General features: G+C 43.7%; 1 protein-coding gene across 1 annotated transcript in view; it reads right to left on the bottom strand.

The window, feature by feature from the left end:
- Positions 1–13,267, bottom strand: part of LOC147124326 (fructose-1,6-bisphosphatase 1-like) — a 30,604-nt gene extending 17,337 nt beyond the window's left edge. The window contains exons 1-2 of the mRNA XM_085985015.1: positions 12,988–13,267; positions 4,624–4,789 (exon numbers count right to left, since the gene is read on the bottom strand). Of these exons, the coding sequence (XP_085841141.1) occupies positions 4,624–4,789; positions 12,988–13,157 (336 nt within the window). The 5' untranslated portion in view covers positions 13,158–13,267. The remainder of the gene's footprint in view (positions 1–4,623; positions 4,790–12,987) is intronic.
- Between the last annotated feature and the right edge of the window lie 2,883 nt (positions 13,268–16,150).

Genomic DNA, 16,150 nt, shown 5'->3' with positions numbered 1-16,150 from the left:
AAGATTCACCAGGCTGATACCTGGGATGGCAGGAATGACATATGAGGAGAGATTGTGGCGATTGGGCATATACTCACTAGAGTTTAGAAGATTGAGAGGGGATCTCATCGAAACCTATAAAATTCTGTCAGGCCTGGACAGACTAGATGCAGGAAGGATGTTTCCGATGGCCAGGGAGTCCAGAACCAGGGGTCATAGTCTAAGGATAAGTGGTAAGCCATTTAGGACTGAAATGGAGGAGGAATTTCTTCACCCAGAGAGTGGTGAACCTGTGGAATTCTCTGCCACAGAGGGCGGTGGAGGCCAGTTCATTAAATACATTCAAGAAATAGTTGGATATATTTCTTAAGGCTAAAGGGATCAAGGGATATGGGGAGAAGGCAGGGACAGGGTACTGAATTTGGATGATCAGCCATGATCTCATTGAATGGCGGAGCAGGCTCGAAGGGCCGAGTGGCCTACTCCTGCTCCTATCTTCTATGTTTCTATGTCCTTCCCCTTCTGTTAATTTCAACTAAAAAAACACCTATTCCAAGTAGCATAGTGATTATGTTACTGGACTAGTAATCCAGAGGCCTGCACTACTGATCCAGAGAAATTAGTTCAAATCCCACTATGCAGTTAATTAAATAAATCTGGGGAAAAAAAATCTAGCATCAGTAACGGTGACCATGAAACTACCGAATTGATGTAAAAACCCATCTGGTTCACTAATGTCCCTTAGGGAAGGAAATCTGTTGTCCTTACCTGGTCTGGCCTATACGTGACTCCAGACCCACAGCAATGTGGTTGACTCTTAACTGCCCTCTGCACCATCTCAAGGGCAATTAGGGATGGGCAATAAATGCCGGCCTTGCCAGCGACGCCCACATCCCATGAACACATTTTAAAAAAATGTTATTGTGGTAAATGGCCCCTTCTTATCTGTCTAGTGAACCTCCATTATCAGTCAGGTTGCAGATTCTAGCCGCAGCTGCACCTTGTTTATCCCAAGTTATTAAACTCCTGTCTTTTCAAGGTCTTTTTTACTGTGTTTCATTCAATTATAGTCTACTATAGTTTCCCCCCCAAATCAGTCTTTTTGCTAAGCTGATTATGAATGGTTACTTTGCTTTGTGAACTAGTTATGATTACACGAGTTCAGACGAAAGGTTAACTCTGTTTCTCTCTTGACAGATGCTGCCTGACCTGTTGAGTTTCTCCAGCATTTTCTGTTTTTATTTATGATTACTTGTGTTTATATAAAGTAAGTAATAAAAAAATTAGTAACTGCATGGATATATATGTATAATAAAGAAAATAAATGTTAATAGACAAATTACTACGTAAATTGACTATAATCTTACACTGACCTGCTGAGTATTTGCAGCATTTTCTGTTTTTATTTCGGATTTCCAGCATCCGCAGTATTTTGCTTTTGTTGTAGTCAGGCACGACCTTCCCTTAACAATTCCACGCTGTCCTTGATTAATCTGTGCCTTTCTAAATGACGATTTCCACTGTCCCTCAGAATTTTTTCCAATAATTTGCCCACCACCGAGGTTAGGCTGACTGGCTGTAATTACTCAGTCTATCCCCTTTCTCCATTTTAAACAACAGTAAAACTTTAGCAGCCCTCCAGCACCGTGCATAGCAGAGCTCACTGGAAAGCATGAGGTATAGCTTTGTATGAGGACCAACTGCAGTGCTTGTACAAGTTACCCTGGCTGAGATGAACTTAGCCAGGAGAGAAAAAGGTATTGAACCTGAACTCTCCTGATCTATATGGCTCAGTACCACACATGTTGCAATTCCCACACAGCCTTCATGAAGCTATATGCAATAGTCTTAAAAACAGAAGCAGTTTACACAAGCATTGCTACAATAGGATCCAGATTATATTGAACTGGCAATGGTAGAGTTGGCATTGAATATTAAATTCCTTTAAAGCAAATCAGTTCAAAAAAAATGTAACACCTAATGCTGCTGCCAATAAATAACATGCTACTAGTTAGCACAATGTTAGCATCATTGTGCTTGTGACCAGGTTAAAATTCACAGGTAGACAGCAAATCCACATCTGAAATTACAGGCTACAGTTAGATGGTACAATTAGCAAAACATTAAAAAAACAGATGCTGTGTAATATACTTAATCATATACATTGGCCCAGAAATTCGGGTCTCCACGGGTGAGTACGCATGGGGGACACACCCGTAGGCCCAATGGAAGTGCCGGTTTCCTGCATGCACTGCGCATGCGCGGGAAACCGGCACTTCTGTTCCTCTGAACGGAGAGGTTCAGAGGTCAAACGCGTGCACGGGGGAGGCTGTGCATGCGCATCAAACTTAGTTTTTTTTTTTAAAAACAGGTTTTCCCGTGAGGGTAAGCCAGCAGAATTTAGAAATGTAAAAAGCAGGCGTAAGGCCTGCTTTTTACAAGGTAAGTGGTCAATTAATTAAAACATTTTTTCCACAGGTTTATTATTTTTAAATACTTTAAAGAAAGGTAAGTTTATTTTTAGCCCCGTTAGAACATAAAATTATTTTTTTCAAAAATTTAAATTGTTCAAAATAGTTATTTCATGTAATTTATAGTTTACTAGCTGGAGTGCCCGGCGGTGCCGAGGCATTTTTGAGGGCATGTTGTTGTTGGAAGAGAGAGAGAGCGAGCGTGCGAGTGACTGGGGGGGGGGGGGGGGGAAAAAAGAGAGAGCGAGCGAGCGACCGGAGGGGTGGGGGGGGGGGGGGGGGAAAAGAGAGCGAGCGAGCGACCGGGGATGAGAGAGAGGGAGGGAGGGAGCGGGGTGGGGGGGGGGGGGGGGGAAAAGAGAGCGAGCGAGCAACCGGGGTGGGGGGGGGAAAGAGAGCGAGCGAGCGACCGGGGGGGGGAGGGAAAGAGAGGGCGAGCAAGCGACTTTGGGGGAGGGGAGGGGGGGGAGAGAAAGAGAAAAAGTGAGCGAGCGACCGGGGCGGAAGAGAGCAAGCGACTGGGAGGGAGGGGGGGGGGGGGGGAAAGAGAGCGCGCGACTGGGGTGTCGGGGAAGGGGGGATGGGAAGGGGAGGGGGAGTGGCAAGGGTGTGGTGGGGGGGGGGGAAGGAGGGGGGGAGCAAGCAGACCCTCTCCCCTCGGCCGGCGATGGCCCCATGCACTGACATGGCCCAGCCGAGCGCTGCACCCCGGTCAGCCCGAGCCCCGCCCTCCCGAGCCCAGCCGAGCCCCGGCTTCAAGACCGCCGATTGCGGCTGGGCCTGCGCTGGAGCCAAGCCCCGGGAACGGGCGTGAGCCGGCTTGAGGCTGAGAGGGCCGCGCCCGGTTGCCGGGGTAACCCTTCCCTCCCTGCTCTTCCGAGCACCGCCCTCCCGAGCACCGGCCCCCCGCCCAAGCCGCGCCGGGGGGGGGGGGGGGGGGGGGGGGAAAAGAGGAGAGAGAGAGCCGCCGCTCCTCCGGTCGATGTGTTGTGGGCCAACCCCTGATGAGCCCGATCAGCTGGGTCCGAGCCCCGCGGTGACCGCAACTCACCTCCCGCTAGGCTGCCTCCTGCCCCGCCAGCCTTTACCAAAATGGCGGCGATGGCTACGCTCGGCCCAGTCCCGCACCGCCAGCCTTTACAAAGATGGCGGCGATCGCGGGGCGGGCCCAGCGGGAGGGGCGGTGCCTAGCTCGGGCGTGGCTGGGCAACAGAGGCCCAGGCTTGCAGGCCTGCAAAAACGAAGGTAGGAAAATTATAGAGGTTAGAGAAAAGATTTACAAATTAATTAACTTTTTTTAAAAACGTGTGTTTTAAAAGCAACTTTTTTTTTGCTGGAAATCTAGATTTGAAGAAACACGCAGAAAGTGGGAAAAAAAATAAACTTACGAATCAAGATGGCTGACACTCGCCTCAGTTCAGAATGATAAGGCCCGCCCACACACGCACCGATTGGTCAACCATCAGGTCACTGAACTGTAGGATTGGTCAATCGTCACGTCACTCAACTCTAGGATGGCCCGCCCGCACACGCAATGAACCCGCCCCCACTCGATGCTAATGAGTGGATAATGAGCGGAATTTTGAACGTTTTTTGGATACAGTCGGTACAATTTTTGTCTGACCAAAAAGTAAATACGCCTATGAGAGTCCCCTAATGATGAGCTTTCTTTTGATATAACATATGTGTAGGTACGCTCTATAACTTTTGATTGTATAGCCGGACAGACAGACAGAGAGAGACATACTGTTTTTTTATATATATAGATCGATTTAAAAAATGTGATTTAAAAAAAATTTATTTGAAGGTTTAGTGCTATTTTGGGGCCTTGCTGTCAGGCTTATGAATGGAGCATTCCCTGCTCCGATTGGCTGCCCACGTGATCCCAGGGGACGCATCGAACTAACTGCGGCCCTGGGATACGCAAGCACTGCGCGCCGGCAGCTGGACCAGGCCCCGGATCGGAATTCCACGGGGGCCCACAGCTCAACAGCTGGCGCGCAAGGCAAGTGCAGATCGGGGGCTTGCACCCATGGGAAGCCCCCGACCAGAATTTCTGGGCCATTATGCAACAGTAAATCTCTGTGGTACACTTGTCCAAAAAACACTTTTTTTTTTTGCTTTAAGGCAAAATGTTGCCTTTACAATACGTAAGGAATCCCTCGTAACTGACCTGTTGGTCTGGATCCACGATGATGGCATTTTTTTCTTCTTCAGAGACAAGGACACATGTACTGAAGGAGGATTTTAACATGTTTATTACCATGTCATTGGAAAGTACATCGAGCTTCTTCACCTCATCCCCTGTCACATTGACTTTGCTTCCAGAAAGCCCATAACTAGAAAATGAGTTGGATGTTAGCATCATTGCTCATACTCTGCACAAATAAAGTAAAATACACCAGGTTTACAGAAATTAAATGTTTCTCTCTGTAGCACTGTTCTTCATAACATTATACTGAAGCTCAGCAATTTCCAATATGAATATTTGCCCTGCTGTCTATCATCAAAATCCCGATTTATACTAAAGTCTTAATATTATTATTATTATTTTTTTTTTTTTTTTTTTTTTTTAAATCACACAGGATTGAACAGGCCCTGTCCTTAATGAATAGGATTCAGGGAGATGCGCCTTTGTAGCTGTAAGTCATTTTTGTTGTGATCACATCATGCATTAGTGGGTGATGATGCAGTGACTTATTTACACAATTTTTGTGTCATTGTCTGCAAACAAATTCAAAATAAAATTGCCAGTTTTTCCATTGAAACAGGGTAATAAGTGCATATCAAAGGAGTTGCTTTAAGCAGGATGTTTTATTATTTAGTTTATTTTTAACACTGTGCAAAAGGAGGCTGCAGAGCTGCCAGATGTATAGACCGGGGATCATTATATTCCAAGTGCAACTACATAACCAATGAGCTTTGGGTATAAAAGATGCTCTCCAGATGGCACCTATGTTCTTTATGTTAGATCCATCCATAGATACATAGAAGATAGGAGCAGGAGTAGGCCATTCGGCCCTTCGAGCCTGCTCCGCCATTCAATGAGATCATGGCTGATCATCCAAATTCAGTACCCTGTCCCTGCCTTCTCCCCATATCCCTTGATCCTTTTAGCCTTAAGAAATATATCCAACTCTTTCTTGAATATACTTAATGAACTGGCCTCCACCGCCCTCTGTGGCAGAGAATTCCACAGGTTCACCACTCTCTGGGTGAAGAAATTCCTCCTCATTTCAGTCCTAAATGGCTTACCCCTTATCCTTAGACTATGACCCCTGGTTCTGGACTCCCCGGCCATCAGAAACATCCTTCCTGCATCTAGTCTGTCCAGGCCTGACAGAATTTTATAGGTTTTGATGAGATCCCCTCTCAATCTTCTAAACTCCAGTGAGTAGAAGCCCAATCGACCCAATCTCTCCTCCTACGTCATTCCTGCCATCCCAGGTATCAGCCTGGTGAATCTTCGCTGCACTCCTTCCATGGCAAGAACGTCCTTCCTCAGGTAAGGCGACCAAAACTGCACACAATACTCAAGGTGTGGTCTCACCAAGGCCCTGTACAACTGTAGCAAGACATCCTTGTTCTTGTACTCGAACCCTCTTGCTACAAAGGCCAACATACCATTTGCCTTCTTAACCACCTGCTGCACCTGCATGCTTACCTTCAGCGACTGGTGTACAAGAACACCCAGGTCTCTTTGCACTTCCCCTTCTCCCAAACTATTACCATTCAAATAATAATCTGCCTTCCTGTTTTTGCCACCAAAGTGGATAACCTCACATTTATCCACATTATAGTGCATTTGCCATGTTTCTGCCCAATCACCCAACCTGTCCAAATCGTGCTGGAGTTTCACGACATCCTCCTCACAGCATACCCTCCCCCCCAGCTTTGTGTCGTCTGCAAATTTGGAGATATTACATCCAATTCCCTCGTCCAGATCATTAATATATATTGTGAACAGCTGGGGTCCTAGGACCGATCCTTGCGGTACCCCACTAGTCACTGTCTGCCACTCGGAAAACGACCCGTTTATTCCAACTCTTTGCTTTCTGTCCGCCAACCAGTTCTCTATCCAAGTCAATACCTTGCCCCCAATCCCATGTGCCTTAATTTTGCACGCTAATCTCTTATGCGGGACCTTATCGAAAGCCTTCTGAAAGTCCAAATACACCACATCCACTGGTTCTCCCTTATCTATTTTACCAGTTACATCCTCAAAAAATTCCAGTAGATTAGTCAAGCATGATTTACCTTTTGTAAATCCATGTTGACTTTGTCCGATCCAGTCACTGCTTTCCAAGTGCTCTGCTATTACATCTTTTATAATGGACTCTAGCATTTTCCCCACTATCGATGTGAAGCTTACCGGTCTATAATTCCCCGCCTTTTCTCTACCACCTTTTTTGAATAGTGGGGTAACATTAGCTACCCGCCAATCCATGGGTACCGTTCCAGAGTCTATCGAGTTCTGGAAGATGACCAGCAATGCATCTACTATTTCTAGGGCCACTTCCTTAAGTACCCTGGGATGTAGATTATCAGGCCCTGGGGATTTATCGGCCTTCAGTCCCATCAATTTTCCTAACACCATTTCCCTACAAATACTGATTTCTTTCAGTTCCACCCTTTCATCAGGCCCTATGTTCCCCGGCATCTCTGGGAGGTTATTTGTGTCCTCCTTTGTGAAGACAGAACCAAAATATGTATTTAGTTGGTCTGCCATTTATTTGTTCCCCATTATAAAATCCCCCAATTCTGACTGCAAGGGACCTATGCTTGACTTCACCAATCTTTTTCTCTTCACATATCTATAAAAGTTTTTACAGTCAGTATGTTCTCTGCAAGCTTACTCTCATATTCTATTTTCCCTTTCTTAATTAATCCCTTTGTCCTCCTTTGTTGAATCCTAAACTGCTCCCAATCCTCAGGGTTATTGCTTTTTCTGGCCAATTTATATGCCCTCTCCTTGGACCTTATGCTATCCCTAATTTCCCTTGTTAGCCACGGTTGGGTCACCTTTTTTGTTTTATTTTTATGCCAAACTGGGATGAACAAATTCTGTAGTTCATCCATTCGGTCTTTGAATGTTTGCCATTGCCTATCCACCGTCAACCCTTTGAGTGCCATTCCCCAATCAATCCTACCCAACTCGCTCCTCAGACCATCATAGTTCCTTTATTTAAATTGAGGACCCTAGTCTCTGAGTCAACTACTTCATTCTCCATCTTAATGAAGAATTCGATCATATTATGATCGCTCCGACCCAAGGGGCCTCTTACAACAAGATTGCTAATTAATCCTTTCTCGTTACATAATACCCAGTCTAAGGTGGCCTGATCTCTGGTTGGTTCCTCGACATATTGGTCCAGGAAACCATCCGGTAAACACTCCAGGAATTCCTCCTCCACAGTATTGTTACTCATTCAACCTCTCGCCGCTTCTTTTCCCGAGATATTAATTCCTTGTTGAGTTCAGTTCCAACAGGCACTAGTCATCCTCCAGTATCCTGCCCAAGTGTCCATTCTTCATGTGAGCCTCGACAATGACACTTGGCAGGGTGTTCAACCAGAAGGATGGGTCATGGCTGAGCCCAACTCTGATCTCCTCTGCCATCCAGATGTGTATGCTTTTTTGCAGGGGTCACTGCATAAAAATCAGAGGTGCAAACACGAGAAAATTTCCCCCCTCCCTATTTCAGAGGCATTGAAGGCAATTTTAGCACCCTTACCATCATCCCAATTGAGATCAGCAAACTCGGCACAGACAGGGAATTGAACACATGATCTTCCTGACTGGCTTATTGACAACTAGCTGAGCCATCAAGGGACCCACCATATGCTTTCAACAATATATTAAAATTGGTATGCATGTTGCACATTCCATATTACACTTAGGTTCAAGTTCCACTCCTGAGACTTGAGCACATAATCCAGGCTGACACTCCAGTGCAGTGCTGAGGGATTGCTGCACTGCCGGAGGTGCTATCTTTCGGATGAGACGTTAAACTGAGGCCCCATCTGCCCTAGCTACATGTGGCTAATAACAGAAGTATGCAGATTATTAAGTCATTGCATTGATAGGAATTAATCTAAAGAAGCTCACTAAACATATAAACCCAATAAATGTTTTAAATCTACTGAGTTTCTACTGCTGGCAGCAAAAAAGTGTTCTTTCAACTCTGGCACAGTTGGTAATTTAGAAGATAATCCTGTATGGCAGCCAAGGAAAAATGCTTTAGACTTAACAGCTGAGAGTTGATTTTCTGGTTCCTGTTCTGGTTTGTTTTGTGTTGCATCACCCCCAGGAAATTAGGCATTTTTCAGATCTGTTTCAGTCTATTATAAATTTCACAAGCAACTCTCTTCCCCCACCATATGGACTTTAAGGTACTAGAAGAAAGTATTATACCAATAAGGAACATGGCACACAAATTATGAGACATTTCACAATGAGTTCTACAGTGAGTGATTTTACTTCAGACAAAACTATGACACTTTGAGTCTTGCATTCTTATCTATTGCCTGCATCACTTCATGGAAGATGTTATGAACTTTGAATTGCCTAATTTTTGGGGAGAAAAATGATTTGCTAATCAGTAAGTCGATAGCTAGACATAAATCTAAGACCACCACCAAAAGAACGAAGGGATGTGTTAGAATGTAAGTTTTTAAGATTTATTCTTACACTAAGGCTTAAGACAAGTGAATATCCTACCAGAAACAGTGGTGAAAACAGAATCCATAATAGCTTTTTACTAGGGAAATGGATAAATCTTTGAAAATAATATTAAAAAAAGGTAAGAATATGGGACCATAAGGCCATTCAGCCCATTGCTTCCGTGCTGCCTGAAAAAGATATCCATGAATGGTGGGAGCCTATAAGAACATAAGAAATAGGAGCAGGAGTAGGCCAATCGGCCCCTCGAGCCTGCTCCACCATTCAATAAGATCATGGCTGATCTGATCCTAACCTCAAATCTTCTATCACTCTGCATCCACCCGAACCCATCTCCTACTCTTCTAAACATTGGTGAAACCCTGTACTGTGGACCTTAGCCCATCACCTAGTTTCTTTATTATTATTATTTTTTTATAATCAATGCAACTATTGCTGTTAAATACACCAGTGGATAGATAATTTCATCCCATCAGCCAATTTGTGTAAAGCCACAAATGTTGTCTAAGACAAATGTAACCCAAAGAGTGCTAGATGCCTTGCAGAAGTAGGAAAGATGAGGGGGGAAAGAGAGAGAAGGAATAAAAGATATATGTGCAATCCCTTCACTTTGTACTGTTAATTATAGCAGTCAAATGAATATTTCATTCTGAAAATGAAATTCTTGTAAATGCCCAAAATGGCACACTGTGTATTGCTTAACTTGATTTTGAAACATAGAAATTCTTTGTTCAAAATACTTAAAACAAAGTATCTTTTGTTAAAGTTGTACAAAACCTGCAGTTTTCAGAGGCTTAATCTGTTGGGACTTTGAAACAAGCTAATAATTAAATGCTGTCCAAATATGTTCTATCCTCATTGCATCAGTTTAAAAGTCCTGCTGATAGAGTTCAGTGTACTCTTGAGTAAGCTCAGCAAAAAATACTCCAAAAAGAGCACGCTGCAAAAACATGATCTAATCAAGAATAAAAATTCAGTGTTGTAGCTTTGCAAGTAATTAGGGATGCTACCGCACCAGCATACATGCTGCATGCTGCCACAAGCCAGGTCTCATTAGTTATCCAAGACAGGGCAGCACACATAACCAAACTGAAATACTGTACACAGCAGCAGCAGACATGGATGAATTAGTTGCAGGGACATCTCAGTAACCAGCACAAGGAGGTACAGGACCATCTGAATCTTAAGCAACTCCATCCCTGCCTCAGCCTATCTGCTACTGAAACCCTCATATCCATGCCTTTATTACCTCCAGTCTCAATTATTCCAATGCTCTCACCGGCCTCCCACTTATCAACCTCTAAACAGGAGCTCATCCAAAACTCTGATGTCTGTGTCCTAACTCACACCAAGTCCCGTTCACACTGAACTACATTGGCTCTAGTCCACCTTAATTCTCATCCTTGTGTTCAAATCCCTCTATAGCCTCACCCCTCCCTATCTCTGTAACCTCCTCCAGCCCTACAGCCCTCAGATCTCTGCATTCTTCTAATTCTGGCTTTTTGGAGACCTTGGCAAAGCAGTCTGTACAGCATCTTGATCTGTAAGAAATCTGAACCTTTTCTCCAAGATGCCAGCAGTAAGCTCTTGATTGATCCCGATAGCTGCATCTAGGCTCTGCCTCTGTCCATCACTCCCGTAAGAGTGCCATTTACCAGGGCTGAAGAGGGTAGGCTTGATCATCCCTCTAGTCGCCCATCACTTTCAAAGAAGCCTGGTATAGATGATTGCCTTAAGATGAAAGTATAGTGACTGCTGCCTAAGATATGGGCATTAACCTGCATAATATGTTGTTGGTAGTCACTGAACATGTTGGAGAAGAAGTTCCTTCTGTTCATATACGCCATTGTATTGTGCATAGAAGCTCAGAATCCAATATGGGTACCAAAGACCCCTAATACTTTGGGAATCCAGCAAAGCTGTCAGGCTGCCATCACTGTCCAGTGGGAAAAGAGGTGAAAGTGTTCATCCTGCTAAATAATATCAGCTACCCATTTGATACATGTACAAGCAGCTATTACAAATACTACAATGGTGTCTTGTGGTAGCCTGGAAGTAACCAGCGGCATAAACATTGAGGCCATGGCCATCTTGACTGCTACTGGTAGTGCCTCTCCTGTGGTGAAGGTTTGGCTTCAGATCTTATTGAAGCAGATGGCACAGCACTGTAACTACCTCCCTGCCTAACTTGAGCCTGCAGCTTGTAGATACATTTGGTGACACAATGGCAGATGCAGCCAGCGCACCTCTAGTGTCATCTGATATCCCTGGCATCCATTCTTTATTCTTTTTCATAAAAGACAAAGGGACTTGCATTTATATAGAGCCTTTCATGGCCTCATGACGTCCCAAAGTGCTTTACAGAGAATGAAGTACTTTTGAAGTGTAGTCACTGTTATAATGTAGGACATAGAATCTAATGAGAGGGCATAGAAATCCCTTAGCATGAAAGCAATAAAAATAAATGATCACCATTTTAAGGCTCCCTTTCTGACAGGCAAAAACCTGACCTGACCTTTGATCCTCCATTTGAAATGGCTGAGGTTAGTGCACTGTGTGCAGTGTAACCATTTAGAAAAAGCTTACCCATTAACCCATGGTTTGCAATGGATTAGAATTTAAAATGAAGATCTTGCACATAACATGTGTGAAAGTACATTGTCAGGAGGCAACCAGGTCAGAAAATGTGTGCATAACAGAGAGCAGCAGAAAGGGAGATGGGTGATTTTTTGGACCCCATTCACACAATTCCCAATGGAATTTCTGGGCTTTTATCTTTGAGTGGCCCCGTGAATAATAACAGGTAATCATCGCTGTCAGAGCTTTTATAGTATTGTTCAGCAGTTGAAGAATTACATTTTAAAAAGGGTCAGTAGGGATAATTCCATTTTGAATTTAAGATTCTGAAAAACATAAAAGTTTCGTTGAAACTTGATCATATTAAAAGGACCACACCTTTTTAAACTAATGGTGGAGTTGTCAACATGAAGTGTTACGATCAAGAGTGGCACTGGGATTGTAAGCTCACAAAAGGGAGCTGTGTTTATTATTAGAGTGATATACAGTAATAAAAGTTATAGTTTTAAAATTGAAAATAGGAGTGACAGTTGCCAGATTTGAAATTACAAAAGTTGCAGAGATCTTTAAACGAGTGAGTAGGCGATATTATACAGAGGGCGGGTAGGTATTGATTGGAGAAGACTAAATAATAGGACAATTAAGGGATCTTCTGTCCAACAAGACAGTGTAAGCAAGCACTTCCTGCTGTGCAAGCTGCGCTCTCCAATTGGAAGATCCGCAAGACACACCTCCCAACTGTTAAAAAGTCAAGGGACTGAATCGAACACCGAAACAAATGTTTTTTTTTAACCCACTTGCATTGAAGCAAAATTATTAAAATGGGGCATGAAAGCGTTTCCTCCTGGCACAACAACATACAGTATTGAACTACAAGTAATCATGGGTCCACATTTGACGTGGATTATTGGAGTCTGGATGTAATACATTCAATATTCAAACTACGTTTTAGGAAACTCTAAAAATGTTACCGCAGATTTAATTTCTCCAAGGAGTAGCTGCTCCAAAGCTATGGACATCCTTACCTTCAGCTAGGACAAAATTAGTCTGCAATCGATAAAAACTGAAGGAAAATAATTCATAACATATTTGTGGGAGGACGTCCAGAAACAAAGTGAAAACACGCTACAAGTTTTCTAAAATTGCAATACCACTCCAAGTACAAAACATGGTCGTGTTAAGCAATGGAGCAAATAACTTGACCCGAGACAGTTCCCAAGGCACCCCTGGGGGTTAGGGTTTGCACGGATAGGATTAGTTCTAGACAGGGAATACCTACAGGTTCGCGATACCAGCCTTCCTGACGGCCGAGGAGATGGCCTTGACAGCAGTGCAGAGGGAGTTGAGAAGTTGATTTAATTCGCCAGTGCCTTTCGCCTTCCTGCCCTCCTCCAGCACGAAGCGGGTCACCGTGATAAGATTAGTATCGAAAGGAGCTCGGTCTGACATGCTGCTTCGCGACTGGCCCCTCAAGCCTGCAACGAGGAAAGTGCACAATAAAAGAGGGAGGGAGGGAGAAAGAGAGCGAAGTACCGAGCTGATGAATGAAGCAACTTAAAAAGCCACAGCAGAAACTCGAGGAGGGCGGTACCTTCCCAGGCCAGCACTTTGAACCAATCCCACGAAGAGCCAGCCCAGGAAAGGGGAGGGTCTCCTTCACAGAGCAGTCAGCTCAGACTCGGGAAAATATATCACTGATTCTGGGTAAAGTTCATGTAGAAATGGCAATAAACAAGTGGAACTAATATGTTCACGTTGATTTGTGAAAAATATTTTTGTTGGTGTGATCATTTGTATCTTTAAACACACCTATCCATAACTGCTAATGGATGTAAGGATGTATTATAAATACACACAGTTATTATTGTATCATTTTGTGACAAGGAATAAATACCATCTGTGTGATTACTTTTAAATGGTAAAGTTATCACAGTCATTTTACCGAATGTGTTGGAGCCTGGAACTGTTGTCAGTTTATTTTAAACCTCAGGGAGTCGCCTGACACGAGCCCAGTCCAGCGGTGAGATGATCTTATCAGGCGGCGAGACCTCGGGGCTTCTGCTGCACCGGCCGTCATTCAGCTCCTGCTTTCAAAAATGAACTGCAATTCCCACTTTTTTTTGTTCTCTCCTTCCAAGGGCAAGGTGAAATTTAAAGGTCTCACCTTGAAATGAAATTTAAAACATTTTCATGGAATCTGAGAAGTGTAGAACTGTAAATTTGTATGGCAGTTATATTTTACATGTTATGATACATTTTACTTAAGGGGAGATTTTCCTGAAACATAGAAAATGCGTTATTTTTTCCAACTGATTTTGTACAAACTTGTAGGATTTACTGTTTTGAATACTATGATTTCTTTGAGATCACATTCATTAGAGCACATGTGTAACTAATGAGTCCAAAGATGTGCGGGTTAGGTTGATTGGCCATGATAAAAATTGGCCCTTAGTGTTAGGGGGGATTAAATACGTGGGGTTACGGGGATAGGGCTTGGGTGGGATGGCTGTCGGTGTAGGGACCGGGTGCTAGGGTTTGGATGATCAGCCATGATCTCGTTGAATGGCGGAGCAGGCTCGAAGGGCCGAATGGCCTACTCCTGCTCCTGCTCCTATCTTCTATGTTTCTATGTAATCACAGTGGACGTGTTTAGTGAGGATGGTGTTGTCAATAACCATAACCCTAAACTCTAACACTGAACCCTAATGCTAAACCTTACCCACCCTATTAACTTTGCCATTGCTGCTGTGCAGTGTACAAGCCTTTGGTATAGGTGCAATCTCCTGGGGGATAAGAGTGACATGTTTACTCCCTTAAAAATCGGGGATGTCTTAAAAACCCATGGCCTGTTCATAATATTTGTATATACTTTAATGATTTTGTACTGTAATAAACTATACTTGAATTGAATATGTACAGAAAGAATAATCAATTTTGTTTTTCTTTTCTCCCATGATCTTGAAACATGAAACCACTATGTAGTAGAATGTATGAGAAAATAACAACAAATGTTTTACTGTTTATGACCTAACATTGTAAATTGTGGATCATTATTCTGCATGGCCATCTGACCGTCTATCACTGAGTTACTAGCATTTGGAGAAAAGCATGAAATCCCAAATGAAATCTAAAACTTATGATCTTTTGCACATAAATATATGGTATCACAAACATTACGAATGGGTTCAACATTAATGGTGACACAGGTTTAGGCCTCCACATGGTGTTTATGGCATGTAAAGCTTGTTCCCATCAGGGTGTTTTTTTCTGTGTCACTCCATACATTTGTATCAACTTCCCCACTGTCAGGTTCAGTCACCTTATACACGTTCCTGTTCTTTCCACTGCTTGAATGCCAGCTATTGACAGGCTTTTGCTGTAGGAAGTTAAAGGCTGCAGATTTTTTCACAAAGTACTTGTAATTTAACTAGGCCTTGACAGCAAAATGTGAGTTGCCTGTGGAGTTTTCAATTACTTTTTGTTGGACTGTGCAGGCAAAGGGCGTATTTTTGAAGAAGTGCTCGAAGCAGACAAATGGTCCGTGAGTGCAAACTTCACAAATTTCTGCCTGTAGTAAATAATATGATGAGAGGAATTTCTAGTTCTTTGTTTGTATTTTCTTCCAATTGCAGTTCAAATTGCAAAATAATTAAAGTCTTGAAATCAAGTATGTGAGGTATTACGTGCATCAGTAGCCCCTAAAGATCTGCACCAACAGTTTTTTTTATTTGTTCATGGGATGTGGGCGTCGCTGGCAAGGCGAGTTCCAGGATTTTGACCCAGCGATGATGAAGGAATGGCAACATATTTCCAAGTCAGGATGGTGTGTAACTTGGAGGGGAACTTGGAGGTGGTGGTGTTCCCATGCGCCTCCTGCCCTTGTCCTTCTAGATGGTGGAGGTCGTGGGTTTGGGAGGTGCTGTCGAAGAAGCCTTGGCGAGTTGCTGCAGTGCATCTTGTAGATGGTACACATTGCAGCCATGGTACGCCGGTGGTGGAGGGAGTGAATGTTTAAGGTGGTGGATGGGGTGCCAATCAAGCAGGCTGCTTTGTCCTGGATGGTGTCGAGCTTCTTGAGTGTTGGAGCTGCACTCATAAGAACATAAGAACATAAGAATTAGGAGCAGGAGTAGGCCATATGGCCCTTCGCGCCTGCTCTGCCATTCAATAAAATCATGGCTGATCTTCAACCTCAACTCCACTTTCCTGCCCGATCCCCATGTCCCTTGATTCTCCTAGAGTCCAGGCAAGTGGACAGTATTCCTTCACAAACCTGGCCATGCTCCCAGGTTGGAATGATGAGTTTTCACCTATTGCACTGGAGTGTCAGTCTAGAGTGGAAATATTATCAATCCTATCTTTTCTGATAAGTGAGCCATATCATTGGAAGGTTTCCTTGAAACCTGGAATGTGTGCTATGCATGAATATGGGTGATTGTGAT

This window comes from Somniosus microcephalus, chromosome 1 (assembly GCF_052327205.1).
Source record: "Somniosus microcephalus isolate GS21.2 chromosome 1, FLI_Smic_1.0, whole genome shotgun sequence".
Taxonomy (NCBI): Eukaryota; Metazoa; Chordata; class Chondrichthyes; order Squaliformes; family Somniosidae; genus Somniosus; species Somniosus microcephalus.
This window is presented reverse-complemented; position numbering and strand designations above follow the sequence as displayed.